The sequence below is a fragment of the Portunus trituberculatus genome, chromosome 45, assembly GCF_017591435.1.
Source record: "Portunus trituberculatus isolate SZX2019 chromosome 45, ASM1759143v1, whole genome shotgun sequence".
Taxonomy (NCBI): Eukaryota; Metazoa; Arthropoda; class Malacostraca; order Decapoda; family Portunidae; genus Portunus; species Portunus trituberculatus.
In genome coordinates this window covers 9,802,480-9,817,479 of record NC_059299.1, presented here as the reverse complement: position 1 = coordinate 9,817,479, position 15,000 = coordinate 9,802,480, and the positions used below count along the sequence as shown (strand labels likewise).

Here is a 15,000-nt window from a genome sequence, read left to right as displayed (position 1 = left end):
CAACTTCTGAAACTTATGTGGGGGATTAAAATAGTGAAGACTGTGACCATTCCTCTTCTGACCTCAATAGACCCTTCCTAATGTCAATAAAATAGTCAAATCGTACACAAATCTCAAGGTAAAAATGAGTCCCAGTACTGAATGGGTTAAATCTCCAGTACCATCCACAGAACCCAGCAGAGTAGCGGAGGCGGGCACAGGAACATCAGTCAGACAAATACCTTAACCCCTTCAGTACCAAGACTCGTTTTCATATTCATTCTGGTTTCTATTTAGATATTTTATACACCTTCAGAAACTTATGTGGGAATTAGATTGGCAAAGACTGACCATTAATTAACCTTTCGTCCTCCGTAGACCCTTCATAATGCAAGTAAAATCGTCTAATCACACCCAAAAATCTTGGTAAAAAATGGATCCCAGTATTGAAGAGGTTAAAGTATAGCCAGAATCATAATTGTGCCTCTGAAAACCTCCAGTACCTTCCCTGACGCAGTATAGGACACAGCACAGTAGCGGAGGCGGGCACAGGAGCGTCAGTCAGGCTGCTCCTTGATTAATAGCCACACAGGAGCCTCTTTGTTGGCTCTTCCCGGGTCGCCTCTCCCGCCCTCTCCCTCTCACTCCCCTCTCACTCACACAACGCGACCTCCTGTCACCCCAACGCCCCTTCAGTCTGCCACACTCACACTCTTACCCCTCCTCTCTCTCTCTCTCTCTCTCTCTCTCTCTCTCTCTCTCTCTCTCTCTCTCTCGGCGTCATCCTGCCTGGCCAGCTTTCTCCATCTCTCACGTTCCTGCACCCTCCATCCCTCCCTCCTCCATTCCTTTCCTCCTCCTCCTCCTCCTCCTCCTCCTCCTCCTCCTCCTCCTCCTCCTCCTCCTCCTCCTCCTCCTACCTATCATCACTGGTTAAATACTTCCACTACTACTGCCACCACCACCACCACCACCACCACCACTATCACCACCACGAACATCACAGCCACTATCACCTGTTACGTTTACCAAAGTTCATTCTCTCTCTCTCTCTCTCTCTCTCTCTCTCTCTCTCTCTCTCTCTCTCTGTGTGTGTGTGTGTGTGTGTGTGTGTGTGTGTGTGTGTGTGTGTGTGTGTGTGTGTGTCATGACAAACATTTGCGCTACACAGACATCACAGAGGCACGCAATTCCTGTCGCCACACCAGCACGGCACACAGCACACAGCATCAACACCACTGACGCTGATGGCCTGAGAGAGAGAGAGAGAGAGAGAGAGAGAGAGAGAGAGAGAGAGAGAGAGAGAGAGAGAGAGAGAGAGAGAGAGAGAGAGCGAGATCATCAAAAAGAAGGCTGAAACATTACTAAAAAAAACAGCCACCCCCATCACCACCACCACCACCACTACCACCACAAACAACAACAACAACAACAACAACAACAAGGCAAACACTGCACCACCACCACCACCACCATCACCACCACCACCACCAGCACTCGAAAAAACAAGGTGTTGGCGAGAGGCCGGAACACACACACACACACACACACACACACACACACACACACACACACACACACACACACACCAGCCAAGTAACCAACCAGCCGTGTGTCCATCCGCGCCCCAAGATGGTGTTGTTGTTGTGGTGGTGGTGGTGGTGGTGGTGACTCAGAGCATCTCAAGCCGACACACCTGAGAGGACGAGCCGCCAGGTAAACAGGATGGAGAAGGAGGAGGAGGAGGAGGAGGAGGAGGAGGAGGAGGAGGAGGAGGAGGAGGAGGAGGAGGAGGTAGTGGTCTTTATCGTGTCTTCTAATGGATTTCTTCTTTTCTCCTTTTTTATTTCTATATAGGTTAAATAAAGGGCGGTGAACGAGGCTGTGGTAGTAGTAGTAGTAGTAGTAGTAGTAGTAGTAGTAGTAGTAGTAGTAGTAGTAGTAGTAGTAGTAGTAGTAGTAGTAACATCACCACAACTACCACAACCACCATAAAAAAACAACTGAAACCAAACTCAAACACACACACACACACACACACACACACACACACACACACACACACTCAGCATCACACAGCTCTCCTCTCTCCCCTACCCTGCCTCTCCTATGCCAGCTCCCATCTCACACTCTCTCGCCACTAATCAGTCGAACATTTTGCAGTAAAATTACACCCATCAACTATTTCACAGGCCGCCACTCTGAACTAATACGTGTGGTGGGGTTTGCTGGCCCGGTAGGTGTTTGTTATGAAGTAATGGTGATAGAGGTAATGTGCTTATTCTATTCTACTGCTTTTACTGTTACTGCTGTTGTCATTAGCTACTACTACTACTACTACTACTACTACTACTACTACTACTATTAAAGCAAACAACTAGTAATAGAGAAACTACAAAAACTACAAGCTATTTTAACTGAAATTACCACCACCACCATCACCACCACCACCACCACTACCACTTTAACGGTCCCCGTCCACTACACACACACACACACACACACACACACACACACACACACACACACACACACACACACACACACACACACACACAGAGAGAGAGAGAGAGAGAGAGAGAGAGAGAGAGAGAGAGAGAGAGAGAGAGAGAGAATATGTGGCGGAGAAGTAATGAGGAACACAACACAAAAAGTTTTAAAAAATTCCCTAATCTACATTAAAAATACCCTAGATCGCACCAAAAACACAACAAATATACAAAAAAACACCCTAGAACATCCCCAAAACACCCTAAAATACAACAAAACACTATAGATTACCAAAAATACCCTAGCCTTTGCCAAAACCACCTAGTCTGCACACACACACACCTCGCACACACATTCTCTCTCTAATTAAGCCATCAGACACTGGATAGCGGCATTCTACCCTCAAATACTCGCGTGACCGGGATTCGAACCCTGGCGTGGGGAAATGCCACCTGTTTCTGCAGCACAGGATGGCAAAGGAAAGGGAGAAAAACTAATAATGATTGGAGTAAATGAGAATAGGTAGAAATGACATGCACGATTATTAAGCAAGGGAGAACTAGATGGATATTGAAAGTTATGTTATGCAGGTTTCTAATGTGGTTCTAATGAGATTCTGAGGTTCAACTAAGGTTCTACTGTGACTTCACTGAGGTTGTCTTGGTTTAATTAAGGTCCTTTTGAGAGAAGTGCGAGGAGGTAACATGGAGAGAATGAGAGAATGAGGTAGAAAAGAGACATAAGTAGAGGCCAAGGAGAAGAGCAAAGGGAATGAAGAAGAGGAGAAAGAGAAGGAAAACACAAGAGGAGGAAAGGTGCAAGATGAGGAGGAAAGAGAGAAAAGAGAAGGAAAAGACAAGGAGCAGGGGGGAAGGAAGAAAGAAAAAGAAGGAAAAAAAAGGGAAAACACAAGGACAGGAAATGAAGCGTAAAGAAAATTAAAGGGATGAAGAGGAGGAAAGAGAAGGGAAAGAGGAAAAGAAGAAGAAAAGAAAGAAGGAGAATGGAAGATAGTGAAAGACAGTCCTATGCCATCCCCTCCCATACTCTCCCAACCTACCCTCCCGCCTCCTCTCCCCTACCAATGTAAAGACAGACAAAACGCTGACCGAAGCAAGCACTCGCCACGGAGAAAGGAGAGATTCAGAAGTTTAAAGGCCGGTTAGAATAAAGATGCCTCCTCCAGGGGAACGCATCTGCCACCCCGGGGGACAACGATACCTGCAGAGCCACCAAAACCACCACCACCACTACCACCACCGCTACCACCATCATCAGTATTAAGTATCGTGTTCAGAAAGGCTGTGTTCTCTCATCACGACTATTTTCAAAGGCCACAGAGACGATTAGCCTGGTTCTCTAGAGTATTTTTCTTATCAATAACGTAGGAATCTTGTTAATCTATCACTGGAATCGTAAAAGCATCCTTAAAAACCCGTGCTACTTCAATCACAGCCTTTTGAAAGTAGTAAATCTAAAACGCCAGTGTCTCAAAAAAAAAGAGCCTATATTCTGAAACGTTGTGCTTTTAACATAATTATTTTCTGAGGCTACAAAAAAAATAAGCCAGATTCTCAAAAGCGTTTCGTCAGTTAATAGTAATGAAATCTTATAAATCTATCATTGGAAACGTAAAAAAAACATCCTTAAAAACCAGTTAGCCAGATTCTCAAATATGTTTCGGCAGTTAATAATAAAGAAATCTTATAAATCTATCACTGGAACCGTAAAATCATCCTTAAAAACCCGTGCTACTTCAACTAGAGCCTTTTGACTGTAGTGGAGGCTGCAGGAGGAAGCTGTTTCAGAATACCGTCCTTGCAAGTCACGGAGGAACGTTTAAGGAAAATCACCAAGGAATCTGACCTGCGTTATTTCCTGGAATTTACCGAGTCAGGGGGCGCGGATCTCCAGAAGGCGAAGAGGCGCGTGACCGGAGGAGAAGGAGAGGACGATGAGGAGGAGAGGGAAGCGAGGGAAGAGGAAGTCAAGTGTTTTGGAGAAGGAAGGCCAGCAGCGCCCGAGGAGAAGTGAAGCACAGGTCCGTTAAAGGGCCAGGCAGAGGCAGGAAGCACACGTTCTATGCCACCATGGAAAATATGAAATGGAAAGAAGAAACGAAACGCAGGGAAATTATAAGAATGGAAGGAAAGTTTAAGAAAAAGGTATATGAACTCTAAAGGAAGCTAAATAAAGGAGACATAACGAGAGGAAACTAAGTATGATAGAAAAAGGAAGAAAATCAAAGAAAATAAATAAGAAAGATAAAAAGATGGAAAGGTCTGAAAGAAAACTAAATAATAAAAACTAAGTAAGAAAACAAAAAGAAAAACATGCAAGAAAACTAAAAGAAAGGAAAGCAAGGAAGAAAGATAAAACAATAAAGCAACCAAGAAAAAAAAGACAAACTAAGACAAAAAAAAAAAAAAAAAATGCACATATACAAAAAAAATTTAGAAAAGCAAAATTAGAATAAAGAAAAACACAAAATAAAACGACTCTTAGGAAAAAATAAGAAGAGAAAAAAAAAACCACGACAAGAGAGAAAGAATAAAAAGAAAAATAAGATAGCGGGAGAGAGGAAAGATTGCACGAAGGAAGGAGCAGAATGGGAGGGAGAATACACAAGTTTCTTCGAGTTTAGCGGCGTCAATATTCCTGCCGATAACACAGCCGATAGTTAGCAAGGAGCCGATGCCGATAATGAAGCGCCGGTGCCCCCTGAAAACACTGCGAAAGCTGGAAACACACTACAAAAACACAGGAAACACACTACACATTACAAACACACAGGAAACACACTGGGAACATACTAGACTCACAGGAAACACACTACACACTACAAAAACACAGGAAACACACTGGAAACACTGGAAATACGCTAGAAACACACTGGGAACACACTACAAAAACACTGGAAACACACTACACATTACAAACACACAGGAAACACACTGGGAACATACTAGACTCACAAGAAACACACTACACACTACAAAAACACAGGAAACATACTGGAAACACTGGAAATACGCTAGAAACACACTAGGAACATACTACAAACTCACAAGAAACACACTACACATTACAAAAACACAGGAAACACACTGGGAACATACTAGACTCACAAGAAACACACTACACACTACAAAAACACAGGAAACATACTGGAAACACTGGAAATACACTAGAAACACACTGGGAACACACTACAAACTAACAAGAAACACACTACACACTACAAAAACACAGGAAACACACTGGAAACACTGCAATCACTGGAAACACATTACAAACACACTACTCTACAAACACACAGGAAACACACTAGAAACACACACTACAAACACATAAGAAACACACTACAAACACACAAGAAACACACTGGAAACACTGGAAACACACTGGAAACACACTAGAAACACACTGCACTACAAACACACTGGAATCACACTGAAAACACTGTAAACACTAGAAGCACATTGGAAAAACTGTAAACGCTACAAACACACAGGAAACACACTGTAAACACACTGGAAACACACTACAAACACACTGAAAGCACACTACAAACACACTAGAAACACACTACAAACACACTACAAACACACAACAAACACGCTGGAAACACACTGGAAGCACACTACAACACACTGGAAGCACACTACAAACACACTTGGAACACACTGGAAACGTACTCCCGATATACGCAACACAACTCACGCTGATGTTCTCACTGATTCACGAAATTAAACTAAGGCAATGAGCGCTAAAAGGAACAGATCAAGTAAATAGAGTAAGTATATAAACTATTTCAATAAACTAAGCAAATATCAAGGCCAAGAACTACTGAACCCTCACCCGCAAGCAAACACCACCATCACCACACTCAAAAGAGATGAAAAATACACCACAACACCATCATCAACACCACACAACACACTGTCAGCATAGAGCAGAAAAGTAAGTGTAAGGGTGTTAATAATGAGTCACTATAACAACATCAACATCAACATCAACACAACACAGGCCATATCATACAATATAATCAGTATTCAAAAACACTCTGCTTTCTCACCATGGCTATTTTCAAAGGCCACAGAGATGACTGACAGGGTTCTCAACACTGTTTCTTCTTTTAACAATGCAGAAATCTAGCTAACTTGTCACTAAAACCATGAAAATACTCTTAAAAACCCATGTAACTTCAACTACAGCCTTCTGGAAGTAGTGGAGGTGCGAGGCAGAAGTGTTTCGAAATATATGGTCAGTATTCAGGAACGCTTTGCTCTCTCACCACGACCGTTTTCCAAGGCCACTGAGATAATTAACAGGGTTTTTAAGAGTGTTTCTCCAGTTGATAATGCATAAATCTTGTTAATCTGCCTCTAGAATCGTAAAAGCACCTTAAAACTCAAGTCATTCTAAATAAAGCCTTTTGAAATAGTGGAGGCGGAGCACAGAAATGTTTGAGAATACGAGCAAATCAGCGTGTCACAACAAACCTCTCAGCACAGAACAGGGAAGTCAGTCAGGGTAATAATAATAAGGAAAGTCAGCATACCTTGGCGGTGCGTCAGTTGAGGCCAGCTGACACAGCAAGCCCCTCCTGTCGCCTGCATCCCTCTGATCCTTTATCCAAGGGCGTGACAGGAGTTTAGAGGGCACACACAGGCACACACGAGGACAGGGAGACACGGCCAGGGATATGAATAGAGGGGGAAGCCACACGCCGATCGCTTCTCTGTCTCATAGATTCCAATTTCTCAGTCTGGTTTGCTATCACACGGTTTACGTTCAGGTGTTCTGTTCTGGTGATATTCTGTCTTTGCTTTATTTGTTAAGTTGTTGTCTTAAGTCCTTTCACGATTTTGTAACCTTATCCTTTTGAATTTCTGTCTTATCTAGGTTTGTTCTCGTTGTTCACTTCTAATAAAGCTTTATTAATCTTCTACTGTACTATTTGTTTTTTTTTTTTCACAATTTTGTATGTAACAAACTTATTCTTAAATACAGTTTTATTTACTTTTGTTCTAACAAAATTTCTTCACTTATTTGAACTTTCTTGAACTTCTACAGTACTATTTAAAATTCTTTGTAAATTTTCTTCACGATTCTGTATATAATATTATCTTTAAATTTATATAGTTCTATCTAAGTTTGTCCTTATTGAGTTTCTTCACTTCTATACAAATTTTCTCAAACTTCTACATTACAATTAAAAATTGTTCTCATAAAGTTTCTTCACGAACTTGTAGCTAACAACCTTATCCTTAAATTTCTAGCTTTATCTATGTTTGTAAAGTTTCTTCACTTTTATACAAACTTTCTTAAACTTGTGTTGTACTATTTCTTCACGATTCTGTAACTGTAAACTTATCCTTCTTACATTTCTAGTCTTATCTAAGTTTGTCGTTATAAAATTTCTTCACTTCTATTTTTACAGTATTATTCAAAGTTGTTCTTGCAAACTTTCTTCACTATGTTAAGTTTCCACGGTACTAGGTAAGGTTTAGTTCTACGTCAATTTGTCTATAGTAATACTTAAAGCTGCCTTTCTATTGTTTTCAAAGAATTATGCAACATTGTCTTTCTTAAGTTCTATAATATCTACAGTCGTCTTGCAAAGTTTCTTCACTTTGTCTATAGTAATACTTAAAGCTGCCTTTCTATTGTTTTCAAAGAATTATGCAACATTGTCTTTCTTAAGTTCTATAATATCTACAGTCGTCTTGCAAAGTTTCTTCACTGTCATTTAAACTTGCCTTTCTTAAACTTCTACGTACAACTGTTCTTACAAAGTTCTCACAGTGATATGTAAAATTACCTTTTTAAAGTTTACCTGTATATAGAGGCCCATTAATTCACTTTCCACTAAGAACAAACTCAAAAACACATCACAAAACTGCGACATGAAAACTGCCAATTAAAAGTTATAGTAATGAAGTGGTTTCTAAATTTTCCCAGTATATAAACCCATTATTTCACGATTACTTCACCTGTCACTCATCACGAACACTACGATTCTTAGTTCTAAAGCAAAGCAACCTTAGCACACGTCCCTTTACAAATGTCCCAACTCAGCTCACACACACGAGGCCTGCAGCACGTGACAAGTCTGCAGAAGGAGGCACAGGAGGTGGGGCATAAGGCGGCTCAGTCAGATGATGTAGGGAACAGTGAAGTGAAAGGCAAGACCGTCAAAGGCGCAGCAAGGTCAGGGTAAGTGAAGGTACACTCATATAATGTCATTACTATAGGAATTTGTGGATGTAGTAAAATTGGAATGTTTTTAAATCTTTCGTTTGGGGACTGGCACCTCAATGGGCCTTCTTCTTCTTCTTTTTATTATTATTATTATTATTATTATTATTATTATTATTTATTGTCCTTAACGAAAGTTTCTCTTATATACAGAGAAAATAAATAAATAAAGAGCCAAACATTAAAAAAGCACTTCAAGACACTTCATACAAGCTTACATCTCTCTCTCTCTCTCTCTCTCTCTCTCTCTCTCTCTCTCTCTCTCTCTCTCTTTCTGAAGGTCAAACTAAGATGAGGATTTCTTCACTTTTCTTGCTATATCTTTGTGTTCACGGCTAATCCCTCGACTCTGAAAAAATAATAAAAAACATTCGTCGCCCAAAAAAGTGGGAAAAAAATGTATTAATGTGAGTTCGAGACAATACCACTAGTGATTGTTCCCGCGGTGGCTGGTGGACATGGGGCAGCCGCGTGTGGTGAAGTGTGGCGGAAGAAAGGTGGTATTTTTTGGTTTTGGGCCGTTCCGTTCACCACACACACACACACACACACACACACACACACACACACACACACACACACACACACACACACACACATTTTCTTTACCTGAGGATGATCCCTTTTCTATGCTATCGAAATAATTCACGATTTTTTTCCATTTTTTTCGTGCATTTCTTATCCATGTTAAGTTTCCTCAACTGTGCACCTCCTGCCAGTCTTTTATGATACCCAGAGCTTCCAAAGACAAGAGCCAGCGAGATCAGAAATCGAGAAATCCGTTTGCAGCATTTAATTCCATTGTGTCTGGTGCTTCCTCCTCTCCGATTCAAGTCCTCTGATCTGCTTACAGTTTTTCAGCTGCCGAGTTTCGTAAGGATTAACAGATTAGACGATTGGAGACTGGAGGAAGATGCTAAACAAAGGAAGTGAACAGGATTATATTACTTGACTTTTGACACACACACACACACACACACACACACACACACACACACACACACACACGTCTCCTTAAATTATTGTTCTAAGGATTAACAGATAAGAGCATAAGAAAATAAGAAAGTTGCAAGAAGCCATCAAGACAATACGTAACAGTGGCTGTAGGAAACACATCCACTTATCTCCACCAATCATTCTCATCCATAAAATAGTCTAATCTTCTTTAAAAGTCCCCTAATGACCCAGTGAAGGGTTATGAGTGGAAGAAAACGATATAAAATAGAACTGAACACGGTACATTACTTAACTTTTTAACCAAACCTCCCCCACAGAAACGCCCGCTCCAACACACACACACACACACACACACACACACACACACACACACACACACACACACACACCCGTCCCAACACACACACACAAACGTCTTCCAAGCGAGTTTTATAAAGATTAATAGATTAAAGACTTTAAAAATGGAAGAAAAGGCTAAACAATAGAAGACAACATGGTATATGACTTAACTTTTCATCCCCCTCACACACACACACACACACACACACACACACACACACACACACACACACACACACACACGTACCCCGGCGAGTGTGTGCCAGCAGGAGGGAGATGCAATTACTGAGTTCACGCCGGGTATTCGCTACAACGCATCGCCACCGCTCTGCCAATTCTGTGCAGCTTACCAAGGCACGTCAGGCACTTGATGTCGTAAGGTGGCAAGTAATCAGTGTCAGAAGAAATGACGTCCGGGTGATCAAGACCGAGAATGTGATGTGTAGGGTGAAGTGTGATGAGATACGATGATGTGCTGGGAAATATAATAAGGAAGGTAAGAATTGATGTGTGTGGAAGTGTGATAAGGTAGAACGATGTGGCGGTAAATGTAATAGGGGGAGAGAAAATACAAGAATGTGATAATGAAGATACAATGATACGTCAATAACTAACAAGGAAGGTAAGCACGAGAATGATGTGTGTGGAAGTGTGATAAAAGGAAAAGATACGATGATGCGCCGGTAACTATAGTAAAGGACGATAAAGTATGAGGTATGTGGAAATGTGATAAGATAGATACGGTAATGATGTGACGGTAAAGGAAGGAAAATACAAGACGTGATAAGATAGATACAGAAATTATGTGTCGGTAATTAATAAAAGAATAAAAGAATAATGTGCTTAGAAGTGTGATAAGGAGGATAAGTGGGCGATGTGAGAGCAGAGGTGTGATAAACAAGAGATAAAGGTAGTGAGGAAGATAAATAGAAATGAGATAAGAAAAACAGGAAGGCGATGTGTGTTGATAGGTGTGATTAACAAGAGAGATAAAGGTAAAGTGAGGAAGATAAGTAGAGGAATGATATATGCAAGGTAAAATACAAGAGAAACAGGGAGGAGTTGATACATTTTTACGAAGAACTACAATCACTATATGCAAAAACGCAAACACGATAGAGGAATTGTATAGAGAAAACTTAATGAAGCTTCCCAAAATAAACAAGCTTAATTGAACGAAGAAAAAAAAAATGAAACGATAAAAATTCTTCTACCACTTGTACTGACATGAACGTCGCCCCTTCAACCCCTTTCCTCCTCCTTCTCCTCCTCCCCCACCTTCTCCTCTTCCTCCTCTTGGTGCCGTGCCATATAGGGTAAGATGACAACCCGGAGGAAAGAAAGCAACAGTCTAAAACAATGACAGGCAGCCTTGGCAAGACGGACATAAAAAACAGACCCAGCCACGCTTCCCTCACCACCACCACCACCACCACCACCTGACATCCACTCACCTCCTCTCTCTCTTCCCCTTCCCTCATGTCTCGTCCTTTCCCTTTCCACAAGCCTCACAAACAGCTGCTTCCCCTTCCTCTCCCCTCTCTCTCTCTCTCTCCAATCTCTCACTCCCCTTTCCCAAACCGTTCCCCCTCTCCTCCCTTCCCTCTCCCTGTCTCCCCGTCTCCCGCACACCTGCCAGGTACACGCGTCGCTCACATATTTGATGTAAACATTCTTGTTGGCAACGAAAAACAAAAGCAAAACTGGTTGGAAAGTTAGAAAAATAAGTTAAAAAGTAACAAAAATGTGGGAAAAGTTGTTATTTTTTGTACTTTTTTTTCTCTCTTTTTGTTGTGGGGTGAGTATTTGGTAGTGAGTCTTTTCCTTGTCTTTTCGTTCTCTCGTTTTCTTTTCTTTTTTCTTTTCCTCTCTCTGTATTTGTTTATCCACGCTGTTGTGTTCGTTTATCTCTACTTCTATTCGTCTTTTCCTCTCTTCCTTCTCCTCCTGCTCCTCCTCTTCCTCTTCCTCCTCCTTCTCCTCCTCCATGTCGTCGTCTTTCTGTCCTTCATGCATTGAAAAATTTTACCTTATCTATTTTTTTTCATTTCATTTCTCATTTATTCTCCTATTTCCTCCTCCACTCCATTCGTCTCCTCGTCTCCATGTTTTCACAATTTTTCCATTATCTATTTTTCATGTTCGCCTCTCTTATTCTTCTTTCCTCCCACTCTTCTTCTTCTTCTTCTTCTTCTTCTTCTCCTCCTCCTCCTCCTCCTCTTTTCCCTTTTCACTTTTCAGTCTTTCACTTTCATATTTCCTTCTTTGTTTTCCACTCCTATTATTCTTCATTTTCTCCTCCTCCTCCTCCTCCTCCTCCTCCTCCTCCTCCTCCTCCTCCTTCTCTCCATACCATCATCCTCTCTGAAAATCCCCCTCTCATATTTCCTACTTCATCCCCTGTTGTTATTCTTCTTCTTCCTCATTTCCATTTTTCTTACCCTCATTTTGTTCTAGATGAATAAATAAAATAAATAAACCATGAGTATATTTGTTACTTTATCTCTCTCTCTCTCTCTCTCTCTCTCTCTCTCTCTCTCTCTCTCTCTCTCTCTTTGCTTCTATTCTTTCTCACATTTTCCTTCTCTGCCTCACCTCAGAATCTTGATTTATACACGTGAGAAATACGCCCTTCCTTGCACACACCTCCGCCTTAATCACATTCTCCTCCTCCTCATCTCCCTCATGCAATCTTTCTTCCCTCCCCCTACGCATCTCCTCTCCTCTTTTCATTCTAACCCTCCTTCTTCTCTCCTCTTTAACATCTTACTTTATTTCTCTTGTTTACTCTTGTTCTCTCCCTCCTCGTTTCTTTCTTGCTATCTTCCTTTTGTTAGTCTATCTACTTCTTTGTTTTTTTTCTTCTTTTTAATTTTTTCATCTTCTTTTCTTCTTTTTCTATCTCTTCGTTTCTTTCAATTTTTTTTTCTTTTTTTCTTCTTTTTCTTTTCGTTTAATATTTTCCTCTTTCTTTCTTCTTCTACATCTTTATTTGTCTTCTTTACTTTCGTTCTCTCCTTTTTTATTTCTTTCATTCTGTCTTTCTTTTCGTTATTCTGTCTACTTCTTTCTCCTTTTTCCTCTATTCATTTAACTTTTTTCCTCTTTCTTTCCTCTTTGTCTTGTTTACTTTCGCTCTTTCCTTTCATATTTCTTTTATTCAGTCTTTCCTTTCGTGTTTCTATCTCCTTCTTTCTCTTCTTTTCTCCTCTTCTTTTCATTCAATCTTCCCTCTTTAAGCCCTCTTTTAAATTTATTCTGCATGTTCTCATTCTCTCGTATTTTCTCCATCCTATCATTTGATCTCCTTCATGCAATATTTCTTCATTCCTTTTATCTCATCCATTCTCCTCTTTTCTCCTTACCCTCTCCTTCGTGCAGTTTCTCTTTTCTCCTATCTCATTTTTCTCTCACTCTTTCCTTTTCTTCTTACTTTTGTTTCTTTCTTTATTTCATTCTACTTTTTTTTCTTTTTCTTCGTCTATATTTTTCTTTTCTCTTCCATTTTTTTTTCTCTTTATTCCTCCTTTCATCTTGCGTTCCTCTTCTTCTTTTCCTTCACTTCATTTTCTTCTTCTATTTCTTATCTTTTTAATTTCCCCATTTTTGTTCCATCACTTTTCTTCTCTCTTTTATTCTTTCTCTCTCATACTTTTCCGTCCTTTTGCCTTTTTTTATTGTCTCATTTCCTCTTCCATTTATCCTTATTCCTTTGCACTTCCTTTTTTTTCTCTATCACGCAATCTTTCCTCGTATTTTTCTTCCTCCTTTCACCTTCTCCTTCCTTTACGCCTCTTTTTCCTCTTAGTTTCTCTTTTTTCTTGCTTACTTTTATTACGCCTCACTTCCTCCTTTATCTCCTTTTATTGTCAGTAACTTTCTCTTTTCATTTCCTATCCTTTCTACTTCCCCAGCTTTACTCTTCTTCCTCCTCTTTCCTTCCTGCTTTACTCTTCTCACCTTCCCTTTTCTTTCTTGTATCTTCATTACTTCAAATTTTTTTCTCTTATATTTTCATTCATCTCCATTTCGCTGTTCATTTTTTTTCATCCTTCCCACTTTTCCGTTTTCTTTTTTTCTATTCTACTATTTCCTCCTCCTCATCTCCTTCCTCTTCTCTGATTTTCTCCTCATCCTCATGATTTTTTTTTTTTACTCTTAATTTCCATTTTGTCTCTTATTTCTCGTCCTTTTTCTCATTCTCCTTCACCTTCTCTTTATGATGTCTTATTTCCTTCAAGTGTACGTTTAGTAGTAATCCTCGTCTCCCTAAGCAAGAGTTATCCAGTATTCTCAATCGTTCATTCCTTTTACTGGCACACCCTGGAACTCTCTATCTGCTTCTGTGTTTCCTACTACCTTAGAACTGAACAGCTTCACGAGAGAGATTTCAAGACGCTTCTCAAATACTGTACGGTAATAATTGAGTGGCACTTTCAATACACCTTTTAATATTTTTGCATTGTCCTATACCTATTCCCGTCTTACATTAGAAGAAAATAAACAAAAACTACAAGGACTGATGACGCTTGTTTCTCCTTTAATCTTCCTTAATGTTCCTTTATGCCATCCATCACCTTTCTACCTGCCCATCCTTCTCCTTCCCTCCTTCACACCTACACACTCCACGCACCTCGTTACGTACTGCTAAACAGACCGCTTGACTCACACCCCACTCATTACCTACTCATTTTTTCCTCATGACTCACCACTCCACACTCATTACCACAGGCTCCCCTCGCCAGGAACAGCAGCGTCACTCACTCCTTCACCCCATTGTTCGTATTAATTGTTCGCCAAATTATACGCGACACGTGAATGGAAATTAGAGAGAAGTGAAAGCGTGACTGATTTGATTGTTTGTGGATGCGAGAGCTGAGGTATAGAAGCCACAGGTGAATGACAGGTGAGGGATTGACAGGGGGGTAGTGGATGGGAGGAATGAAGGAGGAAAGATAATTAATGAGGGCA

The 15,000-nt window shown here is 40.6% G+C and overlaps 1 protein-coding gene across 10 annotated transcripts in view; it reads right to left on the bottom strand.

Moving 5' to 3' along the window:
- The window catches only part of LOC123519336 (cyclin-dependent kinase 14-like), a 374,184-nt gene that overhangs the window by 350,986 nt on the left and 8,198 nt on the right, over nt 1-15,000 (bottom strand). For 2 of the 10 annotated variants that reach the window (XM_045280563.1, XM_045280580.1), the window contains exon 1: nt 7,034-7,417. The exons of 2 other annotated variants lie outside the window; for them this stretch is intronic. In XM_045280563.1, coding sequence (XP_045136498.1) covers nt 7,034-7,091 — 58 coding nt within the window. In that variant the 5' untranslated portion in view covers nt 7,092-7,417. Of the gene's footprint in view, nt 1-7,033; nt 7,429-15,000 lie in introns of those variants that run through there. 6 more of the 10 variants (XM_045280562.1, XM_045280564.1, XM_045280566.1 and 3 more) reach the window with 6 other exon arrangements.